The sequence below is a fragment of the Drosophila serrata genome, unplaced genomic scaffold (genome assembly GCF_035046125.1).
Source record: "Drosophila serrata isolate PLE 108 unplaced genomic scaffold, ASM3504612v1 contig_302, whole genome shotgun sequence".
Lineage (NCBI taxonomy): Eukaryota > Metazoa > Arthropoda > Insecta > Diptera > Drosophilidae > Drosophila > Drosophila serrata.
The window spans coordinates 599,977-626,380 of NW_028257200.1; the positions used below are offsets into that span (position 1 = coordinate 599,977).

At 42.2% G+C, this 26,404-nt stretch overlaps 7 protein-coding genes across 16 annotated transcripts in view; 3 read left to right on the plus strand and 4 right to left on the minus strand.

Annotated features, from left to right (window-relative positions):
• Positions 1-26: 26 nt before the first annotated feature.
• On the minus strand, positions 27-1,642 carry LOC110182704 (zinc carboxypeptidase). Its single transcript, XM_020950800.2, has 5 exons — positions 1,434-1,642; positions 1,250-1,377; positions 799-1,189; positions 355-742; positions 27-297 (listed from the first exon to the last, which is right to left on the minus strand). The coding sequence occupies exons 1-5, from the start codon at positions 1,602-1,604 to the stop codon at positions 92-94; spliced, it is 1,284 nt and encodes a 427-aa protein (XP_020806459.2). The 5' UTR covers positions 1,605-1,642; the 3' UTR covers positions 27-91.
• A 133-nt stretch (positions 1,643-1,775) lies between these two features.
• Positions 1,776-3,406, minus strand: LOC110182716 (zinc carboxypeptidase-like). The gene is made up of 5 exons (XM_020950815.2): positions 3,236-3,406; positions 3,052-3,179; positions 2,610-3,000; positions 2,161-2,548; positions 1,776-2,098 (listed from the first exon to the last, which is right to left on the minus strand). Exons 1-5 carry the CDS (start codon positions 3,404-3,406, stop codon positions 1,890-1,892), a joined length of 1,287 nt encoding a protein of 428 aa, XP_020806474.2. The 3' UTR covers positions 1,776-1,889.
• Positions 3,407-3,530: 124 nt separating this feature from the next.
• Positions 3,531-4,501, plus strand: LOC110182712 (carboxypeptidase B1). The gene is made up of 3 exons (XM_020950811.2): positions 3,531-4,047; positions 4,106-4,233; positions 4,291-4,501. Exons 1-3 carry the CDS (start codon positions 3,886-3,888, stop codon positions 4,313-4,315), a joined length of 315 nt encoding a protein of 104 aa, XP_020806470.1. The 5' UTR covers positions 3,531-3,885; the 3' UTR covers positions 4,316-4,501.
• Tep2 (Thioester-containing protein 2) lies at positions 4,497-12,234 on the minus strand. 5 transcript variants are annotated; one of them, XM_020950808.2, is made up of 9 exons: positions 12,020-12,234; positions 11,810-11,893; positions 9,808-11,085; positions 9,485-9,746; positions 9,156-9,423; positions 7,649-7,838; positions 6,681-6,859; positions 5,721-6,619; positions 4,497-5,662 (listed from the first exon to the last, which is right to left on the minus strand). In XM_020950808.2, the coding sequence occupies exons 2-9, from the start codon at positions 11,869-11,871 to the stop codon at positions 4,568-4,570; spliced, it is 4,233 nt and encodes a 1,410-aa protein (XP_020806467.2). In that variant the 5' UTR covers positions 11,872-11,893; positions 12,020-12,234; the 3' UTR covers positions 4,497-4,567. The 5 variants fall into 5 exon arrangements, with proteins under 5 accessions (XP_020806467.2, XP_086693320.1, XP_086693319.1 ...); XM_086837194.1 differs by lacking the exon at positions 7,649-7,838 and adding an exon at positions 8,102-8,258; XM_086837193.1 differs by lacking the exon at positions 7,649-7,838 and adding an exon at positions 8,422-8,587.
• A 439-nt stretch (positions 12,235-12,673) lies between these two features.
• LOC110182711 (CD109 antigen-like) lies at positions 12,674-20,273 on the minus strand. Of its 6 annotated transcripts, none has more exons than XM_086837186.1 (9): positions 20,112-20,273; positions 19,926-20,008; positions 18,132-19,406; positions 17,792-18,053; positions 17,462-17,729; positions 16,150-16,375; positions 14,913-15,091; positions 13,953-14,851; positions 12,674-13,894 (listed from the first exon to the last, which is right to left on the minus strand). In XM_086837186.1, the coding sequence occupies exons 2-9, from the start codon at positions 19,985-19,987 to the stop codon at positions 12,800-12,802; spliced, it is 4,266 nt and encodes a 1,421-aa protein (XP_086693312.1). In that variant the 5' UTR covers positions 19,988-20,008; positions 20,112-20,273; the 3' UTR covers positions 12,674-12,799. The 6 variants fall into 6 exon arrangements, with proteins under 6 accessions (XP_086693312.1, XP_086693313.1, XP_086693311.1 ...); XM_086837187.1 differs by lacking the exon at positions 16,150-16,375 and adding an exon at positions 15,257-15,473 and having other exon boundaries at positions 20,112-20,185; XM_086837185.1 differs by lacking the exon at positions 16,150-16,375 and adding an exon at positions 15,651-15,924 and having other exon boundaries at positions 20,112-20,185.
• Positions 20,274-21,019: 746 nt separating this feature from the next.
• LOC110182705 (uncharacterized) lies at positions 21,020-22,868 on the plus strand. Its single transcript, XM_020950801.2, has 2 exons — positions 21,020-21,799; positions 21,856-22,868. The coding sequence occupies exons 1-2, from the start codon at positions 21,256-21,258 to the stop codon at positions 22,698-22,700; spliced, it is 1,389 nt and encodes a 462-aa protein (XP_020806460.2). The 5' UTR covers positions 21,020-21,255; the 3' UTR covers positions 22,701-22,868.
• Positions 22,869-23,073: 205 nt separating this feature from the next.
• The window catches only part of LOC110182701 (calmodulin-lysine N-methyltransferase), a 30,195-nt gene continuing 26,864 nt past the window's right edge, over positions 23,074-26,404 (plus strand). Inside the window, exon 1 of the mRNA XM_086837197.1 lies at positions 23,074-23,779. The gene's annotated coding sequence lies outside the window, so the exon portion shown is untranslated. The remainder of the gene's footprint in view (positions 23,780-26,404) is intronic.

Genomic DNA, 26,404 nt, shown 5'->3' on the forward strand with positions numbered 1-26,404 from the left:
CCGGATTAACAGCAAAGAAACTTAGCTTCGTGATTATCTGTAATTAATCTTTATTCATTTATTGCACTGAGAATTCCCCAGCCTTTTGCCACTAACTCTTGAGATTTAGATAACCCAACTCTTTACACTTATCTAAGAGGGCCACTAGACCGACCAGAGCCTCCTCCGCGTTGGGAATTATGTGTGCCGGGGGAAGGATAAACCCATAGCGACCAGTGTCTCTGAATTCAATGGTGTAAGCTATCTCAATGTCCTGTTCGTTGTAAGCCCACTCAATTGTGGCTCCAGAAGCGGTATCTATTAAAGGATTAGAACTTAAATTTCAACTTTTTGTTATAGATATTATAAACTCACACATGATACCCGCAGATGTTCCATATGTATAAACAGTGCCATATGGCAGACTCTCAACCGCATCTGCGTAAGCCTTAGCCACGTCCATCAAGTCATCATAATTGGGTGGAACTTCCTCCGAAGTGTGTCCATAGGGCGAAAGCAGCATCTGACTGTACGAGTGGAAGGCTACCAATACGTTAATCTTACCCTTGAGACTGCTTACAAAATCAGCCATGGCCTGAATCTCTGGCTCTGAGAAGGCTTTCGGTCCGCCGTAGTCCTCGGCACAAGGATTCGAAGAGGCACCATTGTTCTCCATCCAATGGGAGTCAAAGTTGCGATTGGGATCGACACCAACGCAGGGGGAAATATCAGAAGGTTGACGGGTTTTGCGCCACATGCGATCCTGCATTAAGAAATTATTTTAGTAAAATAAAAGAGTGATTTATATATAATGTTTACCTTCTCGTGAGTATAAACAAAACCGTCCACATTCAAAACAGGCACTATGTACCAGTCATGACTTTCGGCGAGCTGCCTGACCAGCTCATCGCTGGAGGTTAGAAACTCATTGATTAACCAAGTGGCTGTGGCAGAGGTGATCCACTCCCTGGCATGAATGTTGGACTCGATAAATACACCGGGATTGCCCGATTTAAAGGAGATTTTAATGCCTCGAATAGTTCGTCCCTCATAGGATTGACCCAGGACAAAGCCTTCTGTTGTTACAGGGTATGCCGCCAGTATATCGTCCAACCAGGCATAAATTTCTGCCAAAGTGTTGTACTTCTTCCAACCGAATGTGCCATCCCTGGCGGCCATAAGATTGGCACTTTCCTCGGAGTCGATGAGCCTTAAATGGTATATGTTATTTATAATTTGATGAAACATTTCTTCTCCGATTTATACTCACTCTTGTACATTACTGATGAAAAGCTTTGCACTGGCATTGGTCTTCTGGAGTTCAGCTTCTAATTCGCTAAAGCCACCTGGACTGACCATCAAGTGCACCTCATCTTTGGCTTCACCCCAAAGTTTGAACTAGCAAAAAGGCAATCAGTATATATTCTTTGAAAATATTGCATAAGCAAGCTCACATTGTTACGATCCTCGGTTAGCTTTTTAAATAGATTCCTTTGTCCTGGAGTCTCCAGCTTGACCTTATACACTGAGAAGTTGTCATAGCGTATCCTTTCGTCCTGGCCCAAACTCATGCCTTGGGACAAGCCAATCATAACTAGAATTACAAGGAAAATATTAATCGCCATGCTTAGAGCTGTGAATGCGATCAGCGACTAATAATTTTTCACAAATCCACGCCAGACGATTGCTATATCGCTCAACTTTTGTTACTCATAATTGGATTGTAAAGATAGTGATAGCTATAAACTATTAAACGATTGATATAACTTGTTCTCGTGCACTTTATCAATCGGAACAAGTTTCCCAAAAGATGAGTTAATTAAATTGTTGATAAGAACGATAAATATGTTTTATATTCCTTTTACTTCTCAAAGCAAATTCCCGTAGGAATTTTTATTTATAAATGATAGTTACAATTTCGTTTTAGGTTTCATGTAACCCAACTCTTGGGTTTTCTCCAAAAGGGCCATAATTCCTGCCAAAGTCTCCTCGGAATTTGGAATAATATGTGCCGGGGGAAGGATAAAGCCATAGTGTCCAGTGTCCCTGAACTCAACGGTATAAGTAATCTCAATGCCCTCCTGGTAGGTCAAATCGATGGTGGCGCCTGTGGCGGGATCTGGGAAATTCAACTTGAAGGATTAGTTTCTAATATCTTAAAGTGACTTCAGAATAACCTACAAAGCAATCCTCCCACAGAGCCATATTGAAAGACAGTGCCATATGGCAGTTTATCCACAGCATCTGCATAAGCCTTGGCCACCGTCATTAGATCCTCGTAATTGGGAGGAAACTCCACACTGCTGTGGCCATATGGTGAGAGCAGAACCTGGCTATAGCTGTGGAAAGCTAGCATCACATTGATCTTGTCCTTTAGGTTGTTCACCAAATTGGTCATCGCCTGGATTTCCGGTTCGGAAAGTGCATGTGGTCCACCATAGTTCCAGTCACAGGGATTCGATGAGGCTCCATCACTCTCCATCCAACGGACATCGAAGTTCCGATTAGGATCAACTCCAATGCAGCTGGAACCTGGCGTCGGCTGGCGGGTCTTACGCCACATACGATCCTAGTTAAATATATATTATTTATGTTATATTATAATATATTAAGTAGAAATCTAAGATTACCTTCTCGTGGGAGTAGACAAAGCCATCCACATTGAGTAATGGAATTATGTACCAGTCATGATTCTCCACCATCTGCCTCACAAGTGTATCTTCGGAGGAGAGGAATTCATTGATCAGCCAGGTGCAAGTGGCCGAGGCTATCCACTCATTAGCATGAATATTAGACTCAATTAGCACTCCTGGATTTCCCGATTTATATGAGATCTTAATGCCACGTATGGTGCGTCCTTCGTAGGATTGTCCCACAATAAACTCCTCGGTTACGGTGGGGTATGCAGCCAGGATACCATCCAGCCAGGCATAAATTTCAGCTAGAGTGTTGTACTTTCTCCAGCCAAAGGATTCATCTGCACTGGCTCTTGTGTCAGGCGCTTTCTCAGAGTCTATGAGTCTGTAACATGATTTTTTTTTATAAATTCCAGCTTAAGTAAGTTTTACTTACTCTTGAACATTGTTTATTAACACTTCCGCACTCAGGTTAGCCCTTTGAATTTCAGTCTTGAAATGGGAAAGGGCACCGGGACTCACCATTAAATGCAGCTCATCCTTGGCCGCACCCCAATGTTTAAACTATAGAGTAACTTTTAAATTATATCTTATGACAGCTAGGATATTTATTTACTGACACTGTCCTGATCCTCCATTAGAGTTCGCAGCAGGCTGCCCTGCTCTTGGGTCTCGTACCTGACCCTAAACACTGAGTAGTTGTCATAGCGTATCCTTTCATCCTGGCTCACACTTGCTGCTTGGACTAACCCAACCAAGACGAAAGCTATTAGGAAATCCTTGAATGCCATCCTGCTTCTTCGGCCCCCGGTTAGTGACTATTTCTAAACATCCCACTCAGTCGATAATTAAATTGCACGTTTTTATCAAAATCTTAGAGCCTAATAAAGATATCTACTCGATTGTTAACCAATGAAAATTATGTATGTCTTTTATGGCGGCAATAGCCCAACATATAAGTTTTCCTAATGAACCTTATCTGTAAAATCATAAAGTTAAATTACCTCCCCTTGTTTCCCAGGCATATACATATGTACATTTATTTTCAGTAGTAACAGAGCAATCTTTGAATTATATACACAATTGTTAAATTCAATTTCCAAAAATTTAATACAATCAGTCGCATGTCAGACAAGCGCTTTGCTTTCTAAAGCCTCATTCTTATTTTAATCTTTTCAATTCTGAAAGCTGTTACAATTGTGTTGACGGAACCGTCTCCCCCGAACTGGGGTATTAAGTCCCCAGATATAGGTCACTCAGTTTAGTCGAAATGCGTCCATTAATTGTATTGTTGCTTCTTATAGTGGCTCAAGCCTGGTCCTTTTCAGGCTCCCCTCCTCGTTCCTATGATGGATATTCGGTGTATAGGATCCGCAATGCATCACCAGATCAGATCCAAATTATTGATCAACTTCTAGAGCAACACGAAAGGGTAAGTAATATCAACACTCGCATAATATTTGGACCATGTACAACTATATTTTATTTAGTATAACCAATGGCTTCGCACGAGAAATGAAATCCACATAATGGTACATCCAAGGGCACAGAGGAGTTTTCTCAAAACAATGATGGATGCCAAAATTGTTGTGGAATTAAAGATACCAAATGTCCAAACGTAAGTCCTTTCACACACTTTCAAACTTAATTTAATAATAATTTAATTTACAATCAGACTCATAGATGGAGAAAATATATAAGGAATAAATACGTATGTTCCCGATAAAAATAAATTAAAAGTAACAAATTGTTACTAAAAAGTGTATCTTGTAATTTAAATTTTAATATGGAAAATAGGAAAAAATGCTAAGTGACTAGCTTAAAACTGAAGTGCGCATATTAAACTTAATTCAGAAACGTTTCAAAATAAAAACATCAATGTAAAATTAAGACATTTTTATTTATTAACTTATTACTTTGAAGTTTCAGCTTTTTCTACAATGATCCAACCCTTAGGTCTTCTGACATCCCTCTCCGCAGTCGGAGCCCTCGCAAATGTCGCAGAGCGAGGACTTCACCTGGTAGTACTCGGTGGCCTTGCGCTCCGTGTCATAGTAGTCGTAGAGGTTGACAGAGGCTGGCTTTTGCTTGGCCACCGCATGAGCCTTGGTGGCCTCCACAGGCAGGCACTTCACATCCCCGGGAGTCAGGCTGTCGAAGTAGACGACCACCGTGGAGTCGGAGTTCTTGGTCTCCACACGTTTCACGCGATCCACGGCCTCGATCTTGCCCAAGCTGTCGGCATCTCCCACATATCCGGAGGGCAGAGCGATCTCCATAACAGCCATGTTGGAGTCCTTGTCCTTGTCACCTTCCTCCAACGGAATGTATTCGGCGCAGATATCCACCACCAGCAGCTGGCTAGGCGAGTCCTTGACCGTGGGTGTGACCTTAAAGCTGGGCTTCTTCTCCTTCTCGGCCAGGTTGTAGCGGTACGAGAACTGCACCATCGCAGATCCCGAACCCTTGGCCGTGAAGTCCACTTTGCGAGTTGTTGTGGGCAGCACATGAGTCTGCAGAACAAGGGAGTTATCGGGGTTCACAGCAATCGTGTTCTTAGATCCGCCATCTGGAGATGACTCGAACTCGATGTCAATGGTGCCGGATCCAGAGCCAGTCTTGTAGGCGAACTTGGTCAGAGCCTGTAGTCCAATCACAGTGTCCTGGGTGGAGGAGAATCCACCGTTGCTGTTGCGCTGGGAGATCAGCCACTTGATGATGGGCAGAGCCTTCTCCGCGGATTCCTTCTCGAGGAGAGCAAGCAGGACATAGGAGGTTATCTCCACGTCATTGCTGCGTGGCTTCCAATGATAGATGCGGTTCTCCTCTCCACTCGTTTCAGGAGCCTTGGACCACCACTTTCGATCGTTTTCATTCCGAGCCATTCCCTCCAACTTGGCCAGTACCTTCTCCGACTGCGGGTGTTTGGCCAGCTGAAGAGCAACGGCTGCAATGGCCAGGGAATACTGGTCCTCCGTCTTGTCCGCCTCCTCGGCCACATAGCGAACTGCCTTCTCGATGGCACTCTGGTACTTTGGAATGAGTTCCTGGTGAAGAGAAGTCAAGTTTTTAATTGTTTTTAAATGGATGTGCAAAGTTACTAACATAGTTCTCAAAGAAGGCCAGCAGGACAAACGAGGTGAGGGCCAGAGCATTCTGGTTGGCGTTGTCAAAGAGTTTTCCCACCTCCGGGAACTCGCCGCTCTCCCTTTGCTTCGATACGAGGAAGTCGAGACCCGCGATCACAACCTTGGGATCCACATCGGTGTACTTTCCTGCCTGGTGGAAGGAGCGCATGACGTACGCGGTGAGCCATGTGCTTCCCGCAGGATCCGACTTTCCAAAGGCGCTGTAAGACCCGTCATCGTGCTTGTAGGTCAACTCCCTCTGGTAGCCAATCTCCAGGAACTTCTTGGCCTTGGTCTCGACAGCTGGCATTCGTCGGCCAGTGACTTCCAGGTACTTGAGCACTAGAATGTTGGGGACGAAGTTGACCATGTTCTGCTCTCCGCAGCCGTAGGGCATGCGGACCAGATTGTCCAGATTCTGAAGAGTGGGACCCAACAGATCACCCATTACGGAGAACTCTATGAACTCGGACTGGGGCACAGCTTCAGCGGGTATCTCTGCTTCCAGGGACTGGGAAACCTCCGATTGATTCTTTAGGTTTATGAAGACAGCTCGGTTCTCGAACTGTGTGATTCCCTCTGGCTCTACCTTAAGTTTCTGATGGATGGTGTCGCCGGCTAATGGCGAAGTGGCCGTGATTTTCAGGGTGGTGGATCCCACATTCTTTGGTCGGATCATAAACGAGACACTCTTGCCACTGTTTGCAGGAATCGTCACTCGTTTGACCCGGCGCACTTCATCGATGGCTTTCTCCAAGACTTCATTGGTGGCCTCGGTGAATTCGTATTCCTTGTCGGAGTTATCCATTACCACTTCCGCATCGACGGTTTTGTCTAGGTAATTGAATATCACCACGGGAATGGCAATCACTTCGCCTGAAATTTGTTAACAAATTTAAGTATTATTTAGGCTGCAATCTATAGAGACTGTACTCGCCCCTCTTGACGGAATAAGGCAGGTTGGTGGATACAAAGAATGGCTGGAACACTCGAATCTTGCTGGGGTTCTTGGTCAGGGCTATGCCCGAGTTGGGGTTCAAAGAGAAGCCAGTGACTACCCAAGAGGTAATAGTGTCCGGGATCTTCTTATTCAAGGAGAAGCCATCGCCATCCACACTTTGAAATAACAAAGATAATTAGTACATTGTTTTAACAAAATGTAAATAAGACGAACAAGCAAGCATAAATATTAAGTGTGTGTGATCGGTTAGTGTACATTTATATCATTAATAGAAAATATATTAACAAAGCATTAGTGGGAACTTATTGAAATGTTCTCCTGAGGTCACCCGACTAAGGATTTCATTAAATAACTTCTGAAAGTGTCTACTGACGTAAGGCCCCTGAGATCAGGATAGTTTATGGTTTAGTTTTTATAGGTATAAGATAATAATATGATTTTCTGACTGTTATTAATTGACTTAATTATTGGTAAATATTAATGGGGAAATGGGTTTAAAATTCAGCAGGTTATTTAAGTAATATTAGCTAAACAGCGTACCTAAATGAAATAAACCTTAAATGCTGTATATTTAAATTTAAATTTATATATTTACAGGTATCCATTAATCACGCATTGCATACAAATATCATCATATAATAACTCGTTTTGTTTAATTGCCTGTGTTGGAAGTGGGTTTTGTGGAGTCTTATACTTTTGATTGTCAATTACGCGACTAACCGTACCTTCCATAAAATAATATAGTCGTTCTATTAATATTTTTAATGATAATTAGTTTTAAAAGTTAGTAACTAGAATCTACCTATGAAGCATAATAATATAGCTACGACTAGAAAATGGTTTTAGTAGGAAGATGTTTAAGCGTTGGTGGTTAGCCTTAAAGAAACCCCAGCAGATGAGACACTTTTGAAGCACCCAAGGGATAAGTTTTAGGTCCGTCATACTTGTCCGCATTGTAAAATATCCAATTCTCCGGAAACTCTTTCCGGATCTGTGGAACCTGTGTCGAGCTAGGTGGCAATGAAGGCGGTCCAGGTATTCCCATTCCGAAAGCAGCCGCTGGAGCCGCAAGTGAAAATGCAATCGGCATCGGAAAGGCTCCATTAAGTATCAAGGGACGATATAATATGGCATCTGCATCATGGATACATGTGATCATTAGTAAGGAGTCTAATTGGTCTCAGTTGCATTCCTCCCTCGGGTACTTCTACCTACTCAAATAGTTTCTTCTTTGGATTTCTTGGGATCGGAGTTAAAAATTAAGGTTTCCATGTCTGAAGCGTAATAAATCAAATCTATCTTCATGTACAAGTAAGCTCACAATTGTTTTCATAGCACAAACTAAAGCACTTGATGCAACAGGCTGGTCATGCATAAGAGATCATATAACCACCAACCTTCCATTTAAGGTGGACATCCATATCCAGACTTCAGCAAAGTGTTTGCGGACAACTACCAATTCGGGGTTACTTTCTGACACAATTGAATCTAATTCAACGTTTTCTCGATAATCCAAACTCCCCGAAAACAACATTACATCGTGTAACAGTGGACCTGGTATAAATATTTTTGACTACATTTGTGTTGTTGTGGCCTCAGGTAACGAGTTAGATAAGTATCTTTAGCTGGGGTGATAAGGAAATGACTGAGGTTAGCCCCAACCTGAGTGTCCTACTGTTATGTTATGGTATCATGCAGGATAAAACCAAGAACAAACCTCCCATGGCCTGATGTTTGCCATATCCAGACTTCGGCAAAGTTTTTTCGCACTACTTGGACTTTCTGTGCCCAATCTTCGGAATTTGAAGAGTCTGTCTCGTCTTCTTCGTATGCAGATTCTTCAACCCGAACATCTATAAATTCGTAGTCATCTGATGGTTTCCCTATAATTATTATTCCACCGATGTGAAAAGGATACATTTCTGTTAACCCTAGGAATCTTTACGTCGCATTTAATGGAAGTATTCCAAGAATATCGCATAATTCTGCAGTATTAGTAATATATTTTGCGTTGACAGCCTGATCCTTAAAAGTGAAGTGCGTTTGCGCAGGAGATCGTGATTAGAAAGCAGAGATAGCAGTGCAATTAAGGTGCAAATCGTGTGGCATCTGTTTCAGGGAACCCACCTTGGGCCAATCGATTGCCAAATCCATACTTCGGCAAAGTTTATACGCGGCTTTGGAACAGGAATCTCGTTGATACCGGGAAAACCTTGGACAGCAGGAAGGGGATGGTCAACCCTGTTGCCCAATTCAAATTCTCTTTCCAAGTATATTCCTGGATCATCTTCGACATAATCAGGAAATTCTAATGGAAAATTGATTTCAATTTCGGATTTCTTTTTCTAATTTTTAACCCAAGTTCCTAGCAAAGCCTCTTTAAAACTCTGTTTCAGATTCAATTCTAGATGGAAAAATTGTGAAAATAAGCAAATATCCAAAGAATCTTACCCGTGTTGTAAGGATAGTTGGCATTGGTTAGGGTCACCAGGCCCGATGTTTCGCCAGGATATTTTCCATAGCCTCGCTGCCAGGGAGTCATTGCTTTGTACTTATTGAGGCTATTAAAGATATCATCTCGATTGAGATCGTTGCCAGACTTGAGGAGCAGGACACTCTGATCCACTCCCAGAAGACCCACAAAGGAGTCTGGATCGGTTTTCACTTGCAGCTTAATTTCTTCACTGGGCTTTGCACTCAAAGGAGCTGAGATATCAATCTATTTGCAAGGATAATAAGATCAGTTTGGATTGCGAATGGAATCTTGATTGAGAACATACCGAATTACTAAACTCCTTTTCGAACTCTATGGTTTTCTCCTCAAAGTGTAGATCATCGTTGATGACATAATGAATGTAGATAGTAGCCTCGGGCACCATGTCAAAGGTGGGAGTAAACTTAACCGTGTAGGTTTTAACTCCTTCAGGAACATCCACATATTCGCTGAGCACAATGTTTCCTCTGGCCACAATAGTGTACACGAAGTAGGGAATATCCTCAATCGATTTGACATCAAAGGAAACATTCTCGCTCAATCTTGGTCTAAAGTAAATGAACTTGATTATTATATTATATATAATAAACAAAGGCGTAGTTTACTTACTTTTTTGTGTTGAGCTGTATCTTCAAAGGATCTCTTACCTCCATTGCTGGGTGAAATTTACTGATGGTTCCAATGGTACTCTGGGAACCATCAAAAGTGGCTACAACACGGTAGTAATTGACACCGCTGTCTGGCAAAGTAATACTAAAGGTCGCTATGCCATTCTCATTCACAGGTGCCTCAAAATCGATGCTCTCTTCCGTGGTAGGTCCAGTAAAATAATAGTGTGCATTTTCAAAACGCAGCTTAACCTTCTTAGCAGAAGCCGTTACTGGAGACCCATCCACATTCTTCACCACAACCTGATAGACAAATGACTTATTCGGATGATAGTTATCAGGCTTGTCGAAATTTTCAATTTTGAAACGATCGTGATGGAGATTCACAGTAGTGGATGCGTTCTGCTTATTGCCAGTCAGTTCCTCGGTGACAATGGCAAAGATTCGCATGGGCGGAGCCCAAGAGCTGTTTTGGAGGTACTTAATATCAAATTCCACATGACCCTTGCCATCCACATCGACAGTCTTCAGTTGCTTTTCCTGGGAACTATAATCGTAGCCATAGTTTTGTTCCATTGAAACGGTTGCCTTTCCCTTAACTGGCTTTCCATAGGTGTACTTGGCCCTGATAGTGGCCTTAATCACTTGGTCGGCAATCACCACATCCTTGGCCGTGTCAATGATCACCTCGAACTTGGGAAGCACGTACTTGTCCACCTCAAAGGACTTGGTCTCCCTGTTATCCCCATCCACACTCACAGAGATCTTCCAAGTGCCCAGGACAGGCTGCTCGGACAGTTGGAGCTCCCCGGAGTAGACTCCCTTGGTCAACTTGATGTCCGCAAACTGTTTGATTCTGTTCTGGGCTCCATCAGTTATCACCACCGATATGGGCTTATCGATCTTGGCTGGTCGGGTGTTCTCATCAAGGAAGAGGATGCGGAACTGAACCAGATCAGCGGGCTTGTAGGTGGCCTTATCGGTCTGAATGAAGGTCGAAGGTTTCTCGTCGGCATAATTTAACTTGGAGGTGTTCCTAAACACCACTCCGGATAATCCTTCGGCGGTCAGGTTGTAGTCCCCAGTGGCCAGTTTTGGCACCTCAAACTCCACATTCTGAGTGGACATGGGCGAGACTTCGATTTCCTTGGTCTCATTGAAGGAGGGTCCGTTCAGACTAACCTTAATCTGACTGGGACCATCTGCCTTGTGGATGGAGACGGCGACATTGTACTTGGAGTTGGAACGGATGGTGCCAGGCCCAACCACCGAATAGAACCTGCAATAGATGAATTATTATTTAATTGTAAAATGGTGATTGATCGTAAGCAGAATTCAAAAGCTTAATTGCAATTTCATGTTTATTTGGCTAATTAATGATCTGCCAGTATTCTGTTGATCTGTGATTGATTCTCTTTAATGTTCTTTTGTGTGAAAGCGAGGGAGTGATTGCTATACCATTTGATCATACAATTAAATACTTTTCACAGTATTTCAATAAATTTGTTCAGCTACAATTATTTTATAATGACCTTTAACTATCTTTTTGCAGTTCCCAAACACTAAACAAATCTACAAATTAATTACCTAAAAGATAGGGCTTGTCCCATTTTCTTATTTCGCTTTTTATAACGCTTACAAAAAATTAATTTGATTTTTTATGACACTCATAAACTGATATCGTGCAAGTTTAAATACTATTTTTGTTGTAAGCCTGTGATTTCCCTTTTCTGACACAATTCTTGCTAATCAGTGAAACACCTTTCCAGAATTAAGCAAATGAAGAAAACTGTCTTTAGACTTGTCACTGGGTTTGTAAGGCAGCCAGGTTTTCCAACCGGTTCCGAAGGGAATCAGCATCCCAGCCGTGATACGTGGCTGCACATCGGACATTAGCAATTCCATTGATTTCTGTATATATAACATTATTTACCTGTCTGCTGACCCTGCGCTTCTGTTTCAAACTGATATGTATTTACTTAATGTTATATAAATCAACTCACCCGGTGGCATTGATAAGCAAAGCGTATTGTAGCAAAAATCCGCACAGAAAGATCCTCAGCATTTTGGGGGCTTTCACACGCAAACTGAAATTATGAATAATTTTAATTATGATTGCCGCATACAATTGTATGCGTATGAGGCTTGAATAATTTTGTTTATTGTTTCACACATGGGTTTTTCTGAGCCCTAAGTAATCCGAAAACACTGACCTCGAGTATCGAGCGATCGCGAGCTAGAGAGGTTCCACAATGAGCTGGGCTTGGTGCGAGACCGGCTTTAAATACGATTCGTTGGGAGATTGGGATCCGGTCTCTCAGAAGAGATATGTCTGCCTCTCTCTCCCTTCTCTCTCTCTCTCTCGTTTTATTAATTCTGGGAATTTTCAGTAGTAAAACGATGTGCTCTCTGATAGATCGACACGAACAGGCCAACCGGCTGACCGGTAGAAATACAATCTCTTGTTTACGTCACTGATGATACATTTGTTTACACTCTATTTAGCTCCTTTGTTATCCGCTAATTGGAAAAGGCTGCTTATAGTTTTAAATCACTGATAACAGAGATGAGTAGGAAATTTATAATTTTTTTAAAGATAACCTTTGCTTTGTAATAAACCTTATTTCGATTTCAAAATGTTAGTGCATACTAAGCTTGATTTAAAGACAATAAGGTCACGATTGAGTTTGAACCTTTTACAATAATTACATATATTATATATACAATATAAATGTAATCTATAACATTATTATTAATGCTTTTTAAGCTCTTACCAAGAGTAAATCATTGCTATAAATGTGTTGCCACCCTCAAGTAAAGCCTTGAGAACAAAGAATTAATAATACTAAAATAATAAAATCGTTGAGTACATTTTATTTGAGTTTCAATTTATTCAAGCGAAAGACATTTACATTTATTCTGTAGTAGTATATATTTATATATATATGTAGTAGAACATTTCTTCCAACTCTGCCATTTATTGAAATTTTTCATTAGGTCTTCTGACATCCCTCTCCGCAGTCGGAGCCCTCGCAAATGTCGCAGAGCGAGGACTTCACCTGGTAGTACTCGGTGGCCTTGCGCTCCGTGTCATAGTAGTCGTAGAGGTTGACAGAGGCTGGCTTTTGCTTGGCCACCGCATGAGCCTTGGTGGCCTCCACAGGCAGGCACTTCACATCCCCGGGAGTCAGGCTGTCGAAGTAGACGACCACCGTGGAGTCGGAGTTCTTGGTCTCCACACGTTTCACGCGATCCACGGCCTCGATCTTGCCCAAGCTGTCGGCATCTCCCACATATCCGGAGGGCAGAGCGATCTCCATGACAGCCATGTTGGAGTCCTTGTCCTTGTCACCTTCCTCCAACGGAATGTATTCGGCGCAGATATCCACCACCAGCAGCTGGCTAGGCGAGTCCTTGACCGTGGGTGTGACCCTAAAGCTGGGCTTCTTCTCCTTCTCGGCCAGGTTGTAGCGGTACGAGAACTGCACCATCGCAGATCCCGAACCCTTGGCCGTGAAGTCCACCTTGCGAGTTGTTTTGGGCAGCACGTGAGTCTGCAGAACAAGGGAGTTATCGGGGTTCACAGCAATCGTGTTCTTAGATCCGCCATCTGGAGATGACTCGAACTCGATGTCCATGGTGCCGGATCCAGAGCCAGTCTTGTAGGCGAACTTGGTCAGAGCCTGTAGACCAATCACAGTGTCCTGGGTGGAGGAGAATCCACCGTTGCTGTTGCGCTGGGAGATCAGCCACTTGATGATGGGCAGAGCCTTCTCCGCGGATTCCTTCTCGAGGAGAGCGAGCAGGACATAGGAGGTTATCTCCACGTCGTTGCTGCGTGGCTTCCAGTGGAAGTTGCGGCTATCCTCTCCAGTCGTTTCTGGAGCCTTCGACCACCACTTTCGATCGTTTTCATTCCGAGCCATTCCCTCCAACTTGGCAAGTACCTTCTCCGACTGCGGGTGTTTGGCCAGCTGAAGAGCAACGGCTGCAATGGCCAGGGAATACTGGTCCTCCGTCTTGTCCACCTCCTCGGCCACATAGCGAACTGCCTTCTCGATGGCACTCTGGTACTTTGGAATGAGTTCCTGGTGAAGAGAAGTCAAGTTTTTAATTGTTTTTAAATGGATGTGCAAAGTTACTAACATAGTTCTCAAAGAAGGCCAGCAGGACGAAAGAGGTGAGGGCTAGAGCATTCTGATTGGCGTCGTCAAAGAGTTTTCCCACCTCCGGGAACTCGCCGCTCTCCCTTTGCTTCGATACGAGGAAGTCGAGACCCGCGATCACAACCTTGGGATCCACATCGGTGTACTTTCCTGCCTGGTGGAAGGAGCGCATGACGTACGCGGTGAGCCATGTGCTTCCCGCAGGATCCGACTTTCCAAAGGCGCTGTAAGACCCGTCATCGTGCTTGTAGGTCAACTCCCTCTGGTAGCCAATCTCCAGGAACTTCTTGGCCTTGGTCTCGACAGCTGGCATTCGTCGGCCAGTGACTTCCAGGTACTTGAGCACTAGAATGTTGGGGACGAAGTTGACCATGTTCTGCTCTCCGCAGCCGTACGGCATCCGAACCAGATTGTCCAGATTCTGAAGAGTGGGACCCAACAGATCACCAACCACGGAGAACTCTATGAACTCGGACTGGGGCACAGCTTCAGCGGGTATCTCTGCTTCCAGGGATTGTGAAACCTCCGATTGATTCTTTAGGTTTATGAAGACAGCTCGGTTCTCGAACTGTGTGATTCCCTCTGGCTCTACCTTAAGTTTCTGATGGATGGTGTCGCCGGCTAATGGCGAAGTGGCCGTGATTTTCAGGGTGGTGGATCCCACATTCTTTGGTCGGATCATAAACGAGACACTCTTGCCACTGTTTGCAGGAATAGTCACTCGTTTGACCCGGCGCACTTCATCGATGGCTTTCTCCAAGACTTCATTGGTGGCCTCGGTGAATTCGTATTCCTTGTCGGAGTTATCCATTACCACTTCCGCATCGACGGTTTTGTCTAGGTAATTGAATATTACCACGGGAATGGCAATCACTTCGCCTGAAATTTAATTACAAACTTAAGTATCATTAAGGCTGCAATGTATAGAGACTGTACTCACCCCTCTTGACGGAATAAGGCAGGTTGGTGGATACAAAGAATGGCTGGAACACTCGAATCTTGCTGGGGTTCTTGGTCAGGGCTATGCCTGAGTTGGGGTTCAAAGAGAAGCCAGTGACTACCCAAGAGGTAATCGTGTCCGGGATCTTCTTGGTCAAGGAGAAACCTTCACCGTCCACACTGCGGCAGAGGATGAAGTGGATTAGTTTCTAAAGCTTTTACTTCGCGTGGACATAAATAAGTTAGACGAAATACGCTATGGATTATGTGTGGGTGAATGGTATTTGGTAGTTTTTGTCAAGCATGCGTGAGGAACAAGTTAAAAAGCGTTGATTGACTAATTACTCTTTCAGAAAATCTTCTGCTAATGCATATATCCAACTCTCTAAAAATTTTGAACGCACTGCAGAATCGATTTGAACTATTTCCTCATTGGAAGGTGGACTATTCTCAGATTGTGAGGGTTTTTTTGTAGTCTTCCGCGATTTTGTAGAGCTGTGGCGTTCCGCACTGGCCTTCATGATGGGTACAGCAGTCCAATTGCCTCTCCTCGGGTCATTCACTTGAAGTATTCGGAATAAGACAAACATAACTCTAGAAAAATCTTTTTAATTATTTGCCAGGACTGTCAAGGTTAAAATCCTTAAAGAACTTTCTAAAAACAATCAGCATTTGGAAGGAGGGTCATGAGCCAATGAATAATGATTCCCAAAAATCGGTTAAATTTTTCAGAATTTACTCGACGCCATTCGCGAACATCCAAGTGTCGGGGAACTCTTGACGAACTGGAGCTGGTGGAGGAGCAGGAGGTGGAGGCGATGTTGGTATGGTGCTCGTGGGAATTTTAATCTCTGGTGCATAGTAAGACGATGCCTCACTATAATCGGATGCATCATAACGCGATGCCGACGAACGAGAATAGTGTCTACCACGTGACCTATGCCGGATACGTCCCCTGTACGAAGGTCTATATCTCCGCCACTCATGCAAATTGATATGGGGAAATAACCAACCTGGGAAGTATGTAAAAATTAAGTAGTACTGTCTTTAAGAAGCCTCTCCTACAGAATTCTCGATTTTCCTGAGCAATATGATATGGTAATTAGTATAATTTTGTTCCTAAGAGTTAGGTAAACTATTATTTTCGAGGGTCACAATATATAATGGCCATGTGAATATGTACAATGACTTCTATGCATGATGTTGTTGTGACGAGACATTGAAGGATCAATTTTTACTCGGCGAATATCCAAGTTTCTGGGAACTCCTTGCGAATGACTGGTGGTGGTGGTACTGGAGGTATCAGTGTTGCTCCTACATACACATGCGGATCGGGCACAGTCCTGAAATCAAATGCAGCACCGACTGCACCGATCCTATTAGCCATTGGCATTGCGCCACCACCTCCTCCAAATAATATCCAGGGTGGGCGACGATCGTACATTATCCAGGGATGCACACGTTCTTAACACAAAATCAATAAGTTTAAGCCTGATCCTCTTCTTAATAATTTATATAAATATATTCAGAAACATAAAGTTCAACGCGCTGAAACAACCAATTTCCCAATACCCTTTTTGTTTTTTAATAAAATCTCTTGAAAGGTGCGAAATATTTGTTAAGTAAAGTAAAGCAAAGTAAGTGTTCCATTAGTCACAAACATAAACCACATCTGGAAATACGGTTAATAGGGATATGATTATCATACTTTTCAGCATTGTAAAAGATCCAGTTCTCGGGAAAATCTTTTCGAATCTGGGGCTCAGTGACCGCACTCTGTGTTGCGATTCCACTCTCCGCTGGTGAGCGATTGAACAATTGAACCTGATCGATGGAAGAAAGAGGAATGGGCATCGGGGGTCTAAAGAAGAACCGCCTTCCTATAAAGCATGAGAATGGGTTACAGTCGGAGAAGGGAGTTTAGTAGAGCCGAGATAATGAAAGACCCCCAGCAGAAGGATACACTCCAATCACTTAGTGCAAAATTTTAACTCAGTCAGTTTTGTAAAATATCAAGTTCTCTTGAAATTCTTTTCGAATCTTTGGCGTGGTTATCTTTAAAGTGTTATAATGTAATGAATGCTATCTGTTAAGACCAAGTAGAACCCAAATAATTAATTATCAAAAATTGTATCGTACTGTTTCTCATAGAAAATCCAGTTTTCGAGAAATTCTTTTCGTATCTGTGGAGCTATTGTATTTAAAAGATCAAGTCTGGGCGTTATATCCAAGCTAAGTAATTCCAAATCATCGAATCCATAATATTCTGTTGTGGGATAATTCGAATATTAGTTTGGTTTGCTTTAGTACTGATATAAGGTTGGCTATACTTGAGATACTTGTGTAGCTAGCAATTAAAATCAAATCAAACTTAGGCAGCTTACTGTTAAACTTATTTACCAAGTAAAATTAAAGCAATTAAGTGAAGGTAAAAATTCTAGAAAACCACTTACATAGCCAAATTTGTTGTAAGGCTAAATTTGATATAACTTCTCCTACCCTAAATCCAATTTGGGAATGTATCTATAAAGATTTAGATTTAGGTCTTACCTTGATTGTAAGGATAATGAGCATTGGTTAGAGTCACCAAGCCCGAAGTTTGACCTGGATATTTTCCATAGCCCCGCTGCCAGGGAGTTGATGTCTTGTACTTATTGAGGCTATTGAAGATGTCATCTCGACTGAGATCGTTGCCAGACTTGAGGAGGAGGACACTCTGATCCACTCCCAGAAGGCCCACAAAGGAGTCTGGATCGGTTTTCACCTGCAGCTTAACTTCTTCACTGGGCTTTGCACTCAAAGGAGCTGAGATATCAATCTATTTACAAGGATAATAAGATTAATTTGGCTTGCAGAATGGAATCTTGATTGAAAACATACCGAATTTCTGAACTCCTTTTCGAACTCTATGGTTTTCTCCTCAAAGTGCAGATCGTCATTGATGACATAATGAATATAGATCGTAGCCTTGGGCACCATGTCAAAGGTGGGAGTAAACTTAACCGTGTAGGTTTTAACTCCTTCAGGAACATCCACATATTCGCTGAGCACAATGTTTCCTCTGGCCACAATAGTGTACACGAAGTAGGGAATATCCTCAATCGATTTGACATCGAAGGAAACTCGCTCGCCCAATCGAGGGCTGAAAGAGAAAATAAGAATTAAAATCGATTTATACTCGATATTGAAATGAAATATTAAGTTTATATTTATCACTTACGTTTTCGTATTAATCTGAATCTTAAGCGGCTCTCTGTTGTCTACATCAGGCTGGAATTTTCTCAGGCTTCCTAGGTTGCTTCGTATCCCATCAAAAGTGGCTCCTACGCTGTAAATATTTGATCCGTGCCCGGGCAGAGTTACATTAAATGTTGCTATTCCTTTCTCGTTGACAGGGGCACTGAAAGTAATTGCAGATTCCAAGAAAGGATCCGGAAAATAGCGATCGCTATTGTCAAATGACAGATTGACCTTTTTTGCTGAACCCGTCACTGGAGACCCATCCACATTCTTCACCACAACCTGATAGACAAACGGTTTATTTGGATGGAATAGCTCAGGCTTCTCGAAAAGTTCTATTTTATATCGTTTTTGATGGAGGTTTACGGTGGCGGTTGCATTTTGTTTGTTTCCAGTCAGTTCTTCGGTGACAATAGCAAATAACTTCAAAGAACTTGAATAGGGTCTTGCCAATATGTTGAACTCCACATGACCCTTACCATCCACATCGACGGTCTTCTCTTGTTTTTCCCATTCAGGAGCGAGGAAGTAGGGTCTCTGGGTTGGTTCCATCGAAATAGTGGCTTTGCCCTTAACTGCCTTTCCATAGGTGTACTTGGCCCTGATAGTGGCCTTAATCACTTGGTCGGCAATCACCACATCCTTGGCCGTGTCAATGATCACCTCGAACTTGGGAAGCACGTACTTGTCCACCTCAAAGGACTTGGTCTCCCTGTTATCCCCATCCACACTCACAGAGATCTTCCAAGTGCCCAGGACAGGCTGCTCGGACAGTTGGAGCTCCCCGGAGTAGACTCCCTTGGTCAACTTGATGTCCGCAAACTGTTTGATTCTGTTCTGGGCTCCATCAGTTATCACCACCGATATGGGCTTATCGATCTTGGCTGGTCGGGTGTTCTCATCAAGGAAGAGGATGCGGAACTGAACCAGATCAGCGGGCTTGTAGGTGGCCTTATCGGTCTGAATGAAGGTCGAAGGTTTCTCGTCGGCATAATTTAACCTGGAGGTGTTCCTAAACACCACTCCGGATAATCCTTCGGCGGTCAGGTTGTAGTCCCCAGTGGCCAGTTTTGGCACCTCGAACTCCACATTCTGAGTGGACATGGGCGAGACTTCGATTTCCTTGGTCTCATTGAAGGAGGGTCCGTTCAGACTAACCTTAATCTGACTGGGACCATCTGCCTTGTGGACGGAGACGGCGACATTGTACTTGGAGTTGGAACGGATGGTGCCAGGCCCAACCACCGAATAGAACCTGCAATAGGTGAATTAGGAATTTAATAGATAAATGGTAATAGAGTGATTAAGATCAATAGAGGATAAAAATTTAAGATATCATAAAATTGTGGACTGACGATAATGATTTGCAAAATCTCGTCATTACAGAAAACATTAAGCGACAAAAGTTACTATTATCCAGATTTTTTTATATAAAAATTACTATTTTTATTGAACAATACAAAAGTCCCCTTTTTTATGGCATTCATCCCATAACAATCGCATTTAAATTAATATACAGATTACAAAAATATGTAGAAGCTTTTTTTAAAATACCATTTATAATAATAATGAGTGCCTATATATATTTTTTTTAATAAACATTTTATAATAACCAAGTAATACAAATTCCAATTCATATGCGTGGCTGCACATTTTTTAGTAAATTGAATTCATGTATGTATATGGAATGATCTATGACTCTAGATGTTTTTCCTTTTTTTTTATTTTTTAACTGATAAGAAATCAATTTAATATTTTATGAAACGCAACTCACCCGGTGGCATTGATAAGGATGGCAAATTGTAGGAGAAATGCACACACAAAGAACTTCCCCATTTTGGAGCGATCACACACATACTGAAATATAATTAAAATTATAAATTTATATATTTATAATTATAATAAATAATTTATTTTTATTGCTTCACATTATTTAAAAAAAAAATCGAAAAAAACTGACCACGGGAATCGAGTGATCGCCAGCTAGCGACGATCTACAATGAGCCGGGCTTTATGGCGCGCGGCTTTAAATACTTTTTTAGATTGAGCTCTCATGAGCAATGTATCTTTTCTGCTCTCCTCAATATATAGGGGACTTTTCAATAGTAAACACTTGCACTCTGATGGATCGGCACGAGCGGCTGCTAGAATACATTTTATTATTTGCATACGTCACTGATGGTACTTCTGATAATATATGTTTTTATATATTGTATATAATTTTATATTTATAATTGATTTTATTGTATATTTACTTATCGCCCAGCTCTCGCTCTTACTTGGAACTTTCCTTGAAAACAATTCTTTAGAAAACCAGAGTCATTAATCCATTCATTATCTCTGAAATATTTTTGCTTTACTTTGTAAAAAAAAAAGACTCCTTGTGGTAACAACATCTGTTACACACAAGATCATTAACTGGTTAATTCATACTAAACAATGCATTTTTGTGCTAACTGCTATATTATATTACTATATAATTATTATATTAACAAGAGGTGATATTTGCTGTAAACGTACTGTCAGAAGAGGTATGTACTAAAGGGAAATGCGGATTTAAATATGTACATACTAACACAAAAATATGTGACTATTTGGTTAATAATAAGCTGTTTGACATAGTTAAATAAGATTTATTATTTGCCCTACTCAAATGTCTTTAAGATATTCCAGAGGCTTGAGCTTGCTGTCTTCTGCCAATTTTTTATTTTAATTACTTATCATATTTAATTAAAATCTTCTTTTTAAAATTTTCGATTCTCAAAAATATAAATAATTTTATTTATCTTAATTTTTTTTATAAATAAAAGTGGGTTTTAAAAATTATTACAAATTATTATTCAATGCAGCTGGTCAAACTGTGTTATTATTATTGATTTGTTTCACAACCATTTGTTATTCATTACTAAATCCTTTGATATAAATAAATAAGATATAATATAAATTAACATAAAATGTTAAATTCAAAATGTTATACATGTATCGATATATCGCGCTTAAATAAATACCCCCCTTATATCGATATTGTCATCGATGGTCGTCCACCACTAGCTGCCAATAACAATAACAAACAAATACGAATAGAATAATACTCCTGACCACAAATGGACGACGGCGAACTGGTCAAACTGATTGAGAGCCACAAGATCCTGTACGACAAGGACAGCGCCCGAAGCGTAAAGAATGCGGCGCTAAAGGACGCGGCCTGGAAGGCAATCTCCCTGAAAATGGGCGCCTCCGAACGGGCCTGCATCACGCGCTGGAAGAGCATCCGTGACAGGTTCGGTAAGGAGTTCCGACGTTTCCAGGAGCGACCCGATGAGCCCACCTACTGGGACATGTTCCCACGCCTGCTCTTCCTCAAGGACCACTACAAGCAGGGCCTGGTCAAGAACGAGTGTCTGGACGGAATGCGATTCGCGACGCGGGAGCAGCGACGAAGGCCCAAAGCAGATGCAGAGCCGGACAAGCGCCGCAGGGGCGAGGAGGAGGAAGAGGACTGCCAGGACGACCTGCTCAACGAACAACTCATTGAGCTAGTAAAGATGCATCCAGTGCTATACGACCGTCACAAGATTCGGGTGTCCAAGAACCTTGCAGCCAAAAACGAGGCTTGGCGGAAGATCTCGGAGAACCTTAATGTGTCTGGTAAGTCTTGTTAATAGCCTGGATTCACAATGGTCTTACCTAGTCCACTTCCACAGAGGAGCTTTGCTATAATCGGTGGAAAAAGTTGCGGGATCGCTTCGCGAGGGAGTATAGAAACCAGCAAATTAACCAGGCCACGCCAATTACCTGGCGATATTTCAAGGAACTGCTTTTCCTGGGCCGCCACTTTCGCAAGGGAGTACCGCTGATCCTGGAGAATATCAAACGACGTGGCCGACCGCCCAAGTCAACAAACTCTCCCTGCAATCCCGCAAAGCAGGGAACAGTCATGGAAATCTCGAGTGGCGAGCAAATCTGGGGTGCCGATTATCCCTACAGCACGGATAACGACGACATGGAAGATGAGCTGGAGCTGCCCTATGACGATAGCCAGGAAATCGAGATCATTTCCGAGGCAGAGCAGACTACGCCCTACGACTTCATTCTCACCGAGGCCACGCAATCTCAGGTATTGGAGCCACCGCAGCAGCTACAGGTGACCACTACGACGCCAGCGATGAGCGAAGAGATGGTTCACACACTTGATAGAAGCCATCCCACCGGAGAGGAGCTGTCCTCCCTCGTCGATGACTTCCCACCAACTGCCACCGCCGACAAGCTACTGAGCACTGTGATAGCCAATATGGAAACTGTGCTGCAGCAGTCGAGGGAGCTGCAGGTTCAAATTCAACAGGATCAGCTGGATCAGGAGAAGGAGCGGCGCAGTGCTGGGCCGGAGAACAGCCTTCTGGCGAAGGCTCAGATGCTGCTGGATGGCCTGAGTCCCTTAGAGCGCTCAAATGCTGAGCGCAAGATTGTGCAGTTCCTGTGCCAGTGTCAGATCAAGGCTCTGGATGGGGAGGATATTGAGGATGTGGCCCCCTGCCAGCTATTCAACTGAAGAAGTGCGGTAATGATTGGGGTTCCTATTAGTTAATTGTGAGTAAAGCGAATAATATTAATAAGTTATAAACACATAGTATTAAGCTGAAAATATTGTTTAATCAGACTAAGCAAATAGAGAATAAGTCTTCTTGAAATATCAAATTAAAGAGTTTATTTATTATTATTATAAATTCATTCAACCATATATTTTTGTGCCGTAATGTTAGATTAAGTTACCAGTACATATATTATTTTATAAGAAATTATTTAAAAATCAATTTTAAGCCGCCAGTGTTGCACAGTTGGGATATATCCCAGCCTAAAACTATCGTTCATCGATAGACAATCGATAGCCGACGAGGCGGCGCGAATTATTTGAAATTGGAATCGGTTACACGCAGTCAAAAAAGCAGACGAAACGAAGAAATAAAATCACACCCACGCCGGCACCGTTTATTGCAATTAATAACGCTCACCTACGGGTCCACGCACACGGAGCAGCAGATGGATAAACAAAACGGGTGGCGTGCACTTGGCACTGGGATGTGCGAGAGCCAGAAGATTTCGATTCGCTTAGTTGCCGCCTCCGAGTCACACGGTGCAGTTGCCCAGATATACAGATTCGGATCCAAATCGGAATCCTCGGTTGTGCGTCAAAGAGAGCCGCCGAAAAACATTGGGAATTATTGAAATAATAAACGCGGAGCGCTTTTTAAGTGCCTGCGAATGGCTTCTGTTTTCCCGTTCTTCTATCGGCCATAAACTAATTTTGTGTAAATAAACGAAGCGCCCGCCAAGCGTTTGAAGTTCTGGATGGGATCCGGATTCCCCCATGGTGGAATGTGCGGAACGAGTTGATACATGAAAAGCGTGCGCCCTATTTTGTTGTGACACCTGCAGACCCGACCACCTTCCTCTCCTCCCCGGCCCGCCTGTCGCCTTTCCATGTGCTTGTGGCTGTCAGTGGTGCCATTAGCTCAATCATCGTCATTGGAGGCGGCGGCGCAGGTTGCCGGTGCAGGTTCCTTGTGCTGCCATAACTATAGCCACCGTGCCATCCCAAATGCCGTCTGCTTTTAGGTGACATTTAGATGGGTGAGTACGCTTGGAGAATCGATAAGAGTTATTTAGTGGACAATTTAAAAAGGGGTTTCTTTTAAAGCAAATTTATATTATATTTTATTTTTATATTTAGGAAAACACATCACTTATTAATTAAGGTATTTTAAAGACATATGCACTAAGCAATCATCACATAAGTCTATCCTTTTTTAAGTCATACCGACATTTTTGTGGGATATTGCCTGACTTTCCCTGCTATGCTTTTCCCTACAAATATTTGAAGTCTTTAATACTTTCCCTATCCTAATACCTTTTATTATTAATAGTATGTACTTGTTCTTCAAGCATATCTCTCAGTGTGTGGCAAGCTGACAGTAATTCATATGCATCCATCCATCTCCTGGTTGTGGAATTTAAAGCTCAAATGAAAATGTCGCAGCGGCATTTAAAGTTCAACATACCTTTGACCTGACCTCGAAGCACCTCTTCGCCAGTGGGTTGAATCATTTACGAAGCTGCCACTTTGTCACATCATCGGAGGTCGAATCATCAATCACCAATGCCCAGGGATGGGTTTTCCACATCCACCCACATTTATGTATATTTGAATGCTCCTCAGGCCCTGCTCCGGGTCCATTTCGCATATGCACTGGCAATTGTCTATGAAGAGAATTTGTATAATTGCCAATTGCCACGGATTTACTCGATTGCAGAGCCGAAAGCAACGTTGAACCAAATAATATTCAGCATACGCCGTGTGTGCCAAATTAATTGTAATGCATTGCACCGCATTGCCAACTCACACACACACACACACTTGCGGGGCTCTCTTTATACATATCAACATATATTTATATATATACATGTTTCTATATATACAAATATATATAAATATTTTTTTTTATATATAGAAAGACAGATTCGCATAACAATAAATCCAAACTGAACATTTTCGCTGCTCTGCACTTTGGAGCTCTGCGAATTGTCTGTAAATTTGCCATGGCTTGTCGGTTCTCTGAGTGTGTGTTTGTGTGTGTGTGTTGTGTGTGTGTGTGAGCGAGTGTGCATTGTTTTTGGCAAATGCATGCAATAAGTGACTTCATGTCTATGTCTGCTCCTCGAGGGCTGTAAAGTAATTCGAATTTTGAATGAGCTGCACATGCGATTGAGGATTTTGGTTGCAATCATTCAGGAAATCAGCATAATGAATGGGGAATTTTCAAGTGTGAATAATAAGGGATTTTGGTTTCACTTGAAGTTGAAAATAAGGCAAGAGGAACAAGATTAGAAGTGATTAGAAATGACTCTTAATGATTGAAGATAATAAGAAATATATTAAGGTATAAAAGTGTAATAAGACTTTTCAAAATATTAATTAAATTTATAATATAACGTAGAATATGTATAGTGGTATATATAAGTATTTCATATGCTCCTCATATAAGAAGTTCCTATGATATTTATGTTTATATACAGAAAGTGCATATCATAATGTATAAATAAAGTATTCATCTTTAAAAAAGGTTACAAAGTAAATCATTAATTGAAGCAATTTACAATTTACTTGTATAATTATTTAATTTTATAAGAGGTTACAGTTTACTATACATTTATTTATCTTTACTTTTAAGTTTAAACCTTTTACGTTGTAAAATTTTCGTAGCAACCCTCGCTTGTTGTTACCTCAACGTTATACATTTCGTATACGTGATGGGCAAACACTTTCCCGTGTACGCACACCACTCTCCCCCCTCACCTCCCCTCCCCCCCTTGGTAGGCTGCAGTGCAGCAACATTTTTTTTATGGCTCCGGTGCCTTGTACGTTGCGACATGTTTTGCATGGCCGAAAAACAAAAATACGGAGGCTCCGAAGCAAAAGTTCAAACACTGTTGCAAACAATTTGCAATAAAATTGAATGCCCAACCAGGGCAGCTCCGGCTGAAGGCCAGGAAAAACTGCAACATGACGGAAAGGGGAAACACCATCCCAAACTCAATCATGTGGGCAAAGGAGTGGGCCACTTAGTGGCCACCCAACCTTTGTTCGGTGCTTTGAACCTTGGCGCCATTTCGCTGACCGACGCAGCCGGGCGCATAAATTTCGCTTCGTCTTTATTTCGAAGAAGAAATAAGAGAGTGAGAAAGTAAGAGAGGGGTTTGCAGTTCAAAAGACTCACTTGGCAAAAGTTCAGATCAAACTTTGGTCTTGGTCCTTTGCGCTTTTCGCTCCGTTTTCCATCTCGGCAGCAATGACCTACAAAACCATTTAAAATTTACGACTTGGAGGCGATTCTGGCCGGAGATGAATGAAGACAAACTGCAGAAATGGCCAAGGAGGTGGTCGATGCCAGTGATGCCTAACCAAAGAACAAAAGAGATAAAACCATCAAATAATTGCAAGTGTATATAGTAAATAAAATGTGTAGCATTAAATGGGAAAGAGGAAAACCTCTAGAAAAGGTCCTGAGTTTAGTATGAAGAGAAAGCTACCCTGACTTTTAAAGAGCTTGAGTAAAGAATTAAAACTTTAAATACATTTCGGTGGGATAATTGAGTAAGGGAAACTTTTAAGTTAATTCCACTCTGTCCTTGAACAAGTGCTCCTCTGTAAGGAGTAAACTGTGACCGGGTAAATGCATATTCCCTAATGGAATTAAC

Excerpts from the sequence above, each read along its gene's own strand:
- LOC110182704 (XM_020950800.2), bottom strand. The coding sequence starts at position 1,604 with ATGGCGATTAATATTTTCCTTGTAATTCTAGTTATGATTGGCTTGTCC. Across the intron at positions 1,190-1,249 it reads TTCATCAGTAATGTACAAGA|GCTCATCGACTCCGAGGAAA; the intron begins GTGAGTATAAAT and ends ATACCATTTAAG. Across the intron at positions 743-798 it reads TTGTTTATACTCACGAGAAG|GATCGCATGTGGCGCAAAAC; the intron begins GTAAACATTATA and ends TTCTTAATGCAG.
- LOC110182716 (XM_020950815.2), bottom strand. The coding sequence starts at position 3,406 with ATGGCATTCAAGGATTTCCTAATAGCTTTCGTCTTGGTTGGGTTAGTC. Across the intron at positions 3,001-3,051 it reads TTAATAAACAATGTTCAAGA|ACTCATAGACTCTGAGAAAG; the intron begins GTAAGTAAAACT and ends ATCATGTTACAG. Across the intron at positions 2,099-2,160 it reads CTCTGTGGGAGGATTGCTTT|ATCCCGCCACAGGCGCCACC; the intron begins GTAGGTTATTCT and ends TGAATTTCCCAG.
- LOC110182712 (XM_020950811.2), top strand. The coding sequence starts at position 3,886 with ATGCGTCCATTAATTGTATTGTTGCTTCTTATAGTGGCTCAAGCCTGG. Across the intron at positions 4,048-4,105 it reads TTCTAGAGCAACACGAAAGG|TATAACCAATGGCTTCGCAC; the intron begins GTAAGTAATATC and ends TATTTTATTTAG. Across the intron at positions 4,234-4,290 it reads AAGATACCAAATGTCCAAAC|ACTCATAGATGGAGAAAATA; the intron begins GTAAGTCCTTTC and ends ATTTACAATCAG.
- Tep2 (XM_020950808.2), bottom strand. The coding sequence starts at position 11,871 with ATGCTGAGGATCTTTCTGTGCGGATTTTTGCTACAATACGCTTTGCTT. Across the intron at positions 9,747-9,807 it reads ATACAGCTCAACACAAAAAA|ACCAAGATTGAGCGAGAATG; the intron begins GTAAGTAAACTA and ends CATTTACTTTAG. Across the intron at positions 9,424-9,484 it reads AAAAGGAGTTTAGTAATTCG|ATTGATATCTCAGCTCCTTT; the intron begins GTATGTTCTCAA and ends CCTTGCAAATAG.
- LOC110182711 (XM_086837185.1), bottom strand. The coding sequence starts at position 19,987 with ATGGGGAAGTTCTTTGTGTGTGCATTTCTCCTACAATTTGCCATCCTT. Across the intron at positions 18,054-18,131 it reads ATTCAGATTAATACGAAAAC|CCCTCGATTGGGCGAGCGAG; the intron begins GTAAGTGATAAA and ends TTTCTCTTTCAG. Across the intron at positions 17,730-17,791 it reads AAAAGGAGTTCAGAAATTCG|ATTGATATCTCAGCTCCTTT; the intron begins GTATGTTTTCAA and ends CCTTGTAAATAG.
- LOC110182705 (XM_020950801.2), top strand. The coding sequence starts at position 21,256 with ATGGACGACGGCGAACTGGTCAAACTGATTGAGAGCCACAAGATCCTG. Across the intron at positions 21,800-21,855 it reads GGAGAACCTTAATGTGTCTG|AGGAGCTTTGCTATAATCGG; the intron begins GTAAGTCTTGTT and ends CCACTTCCACAG.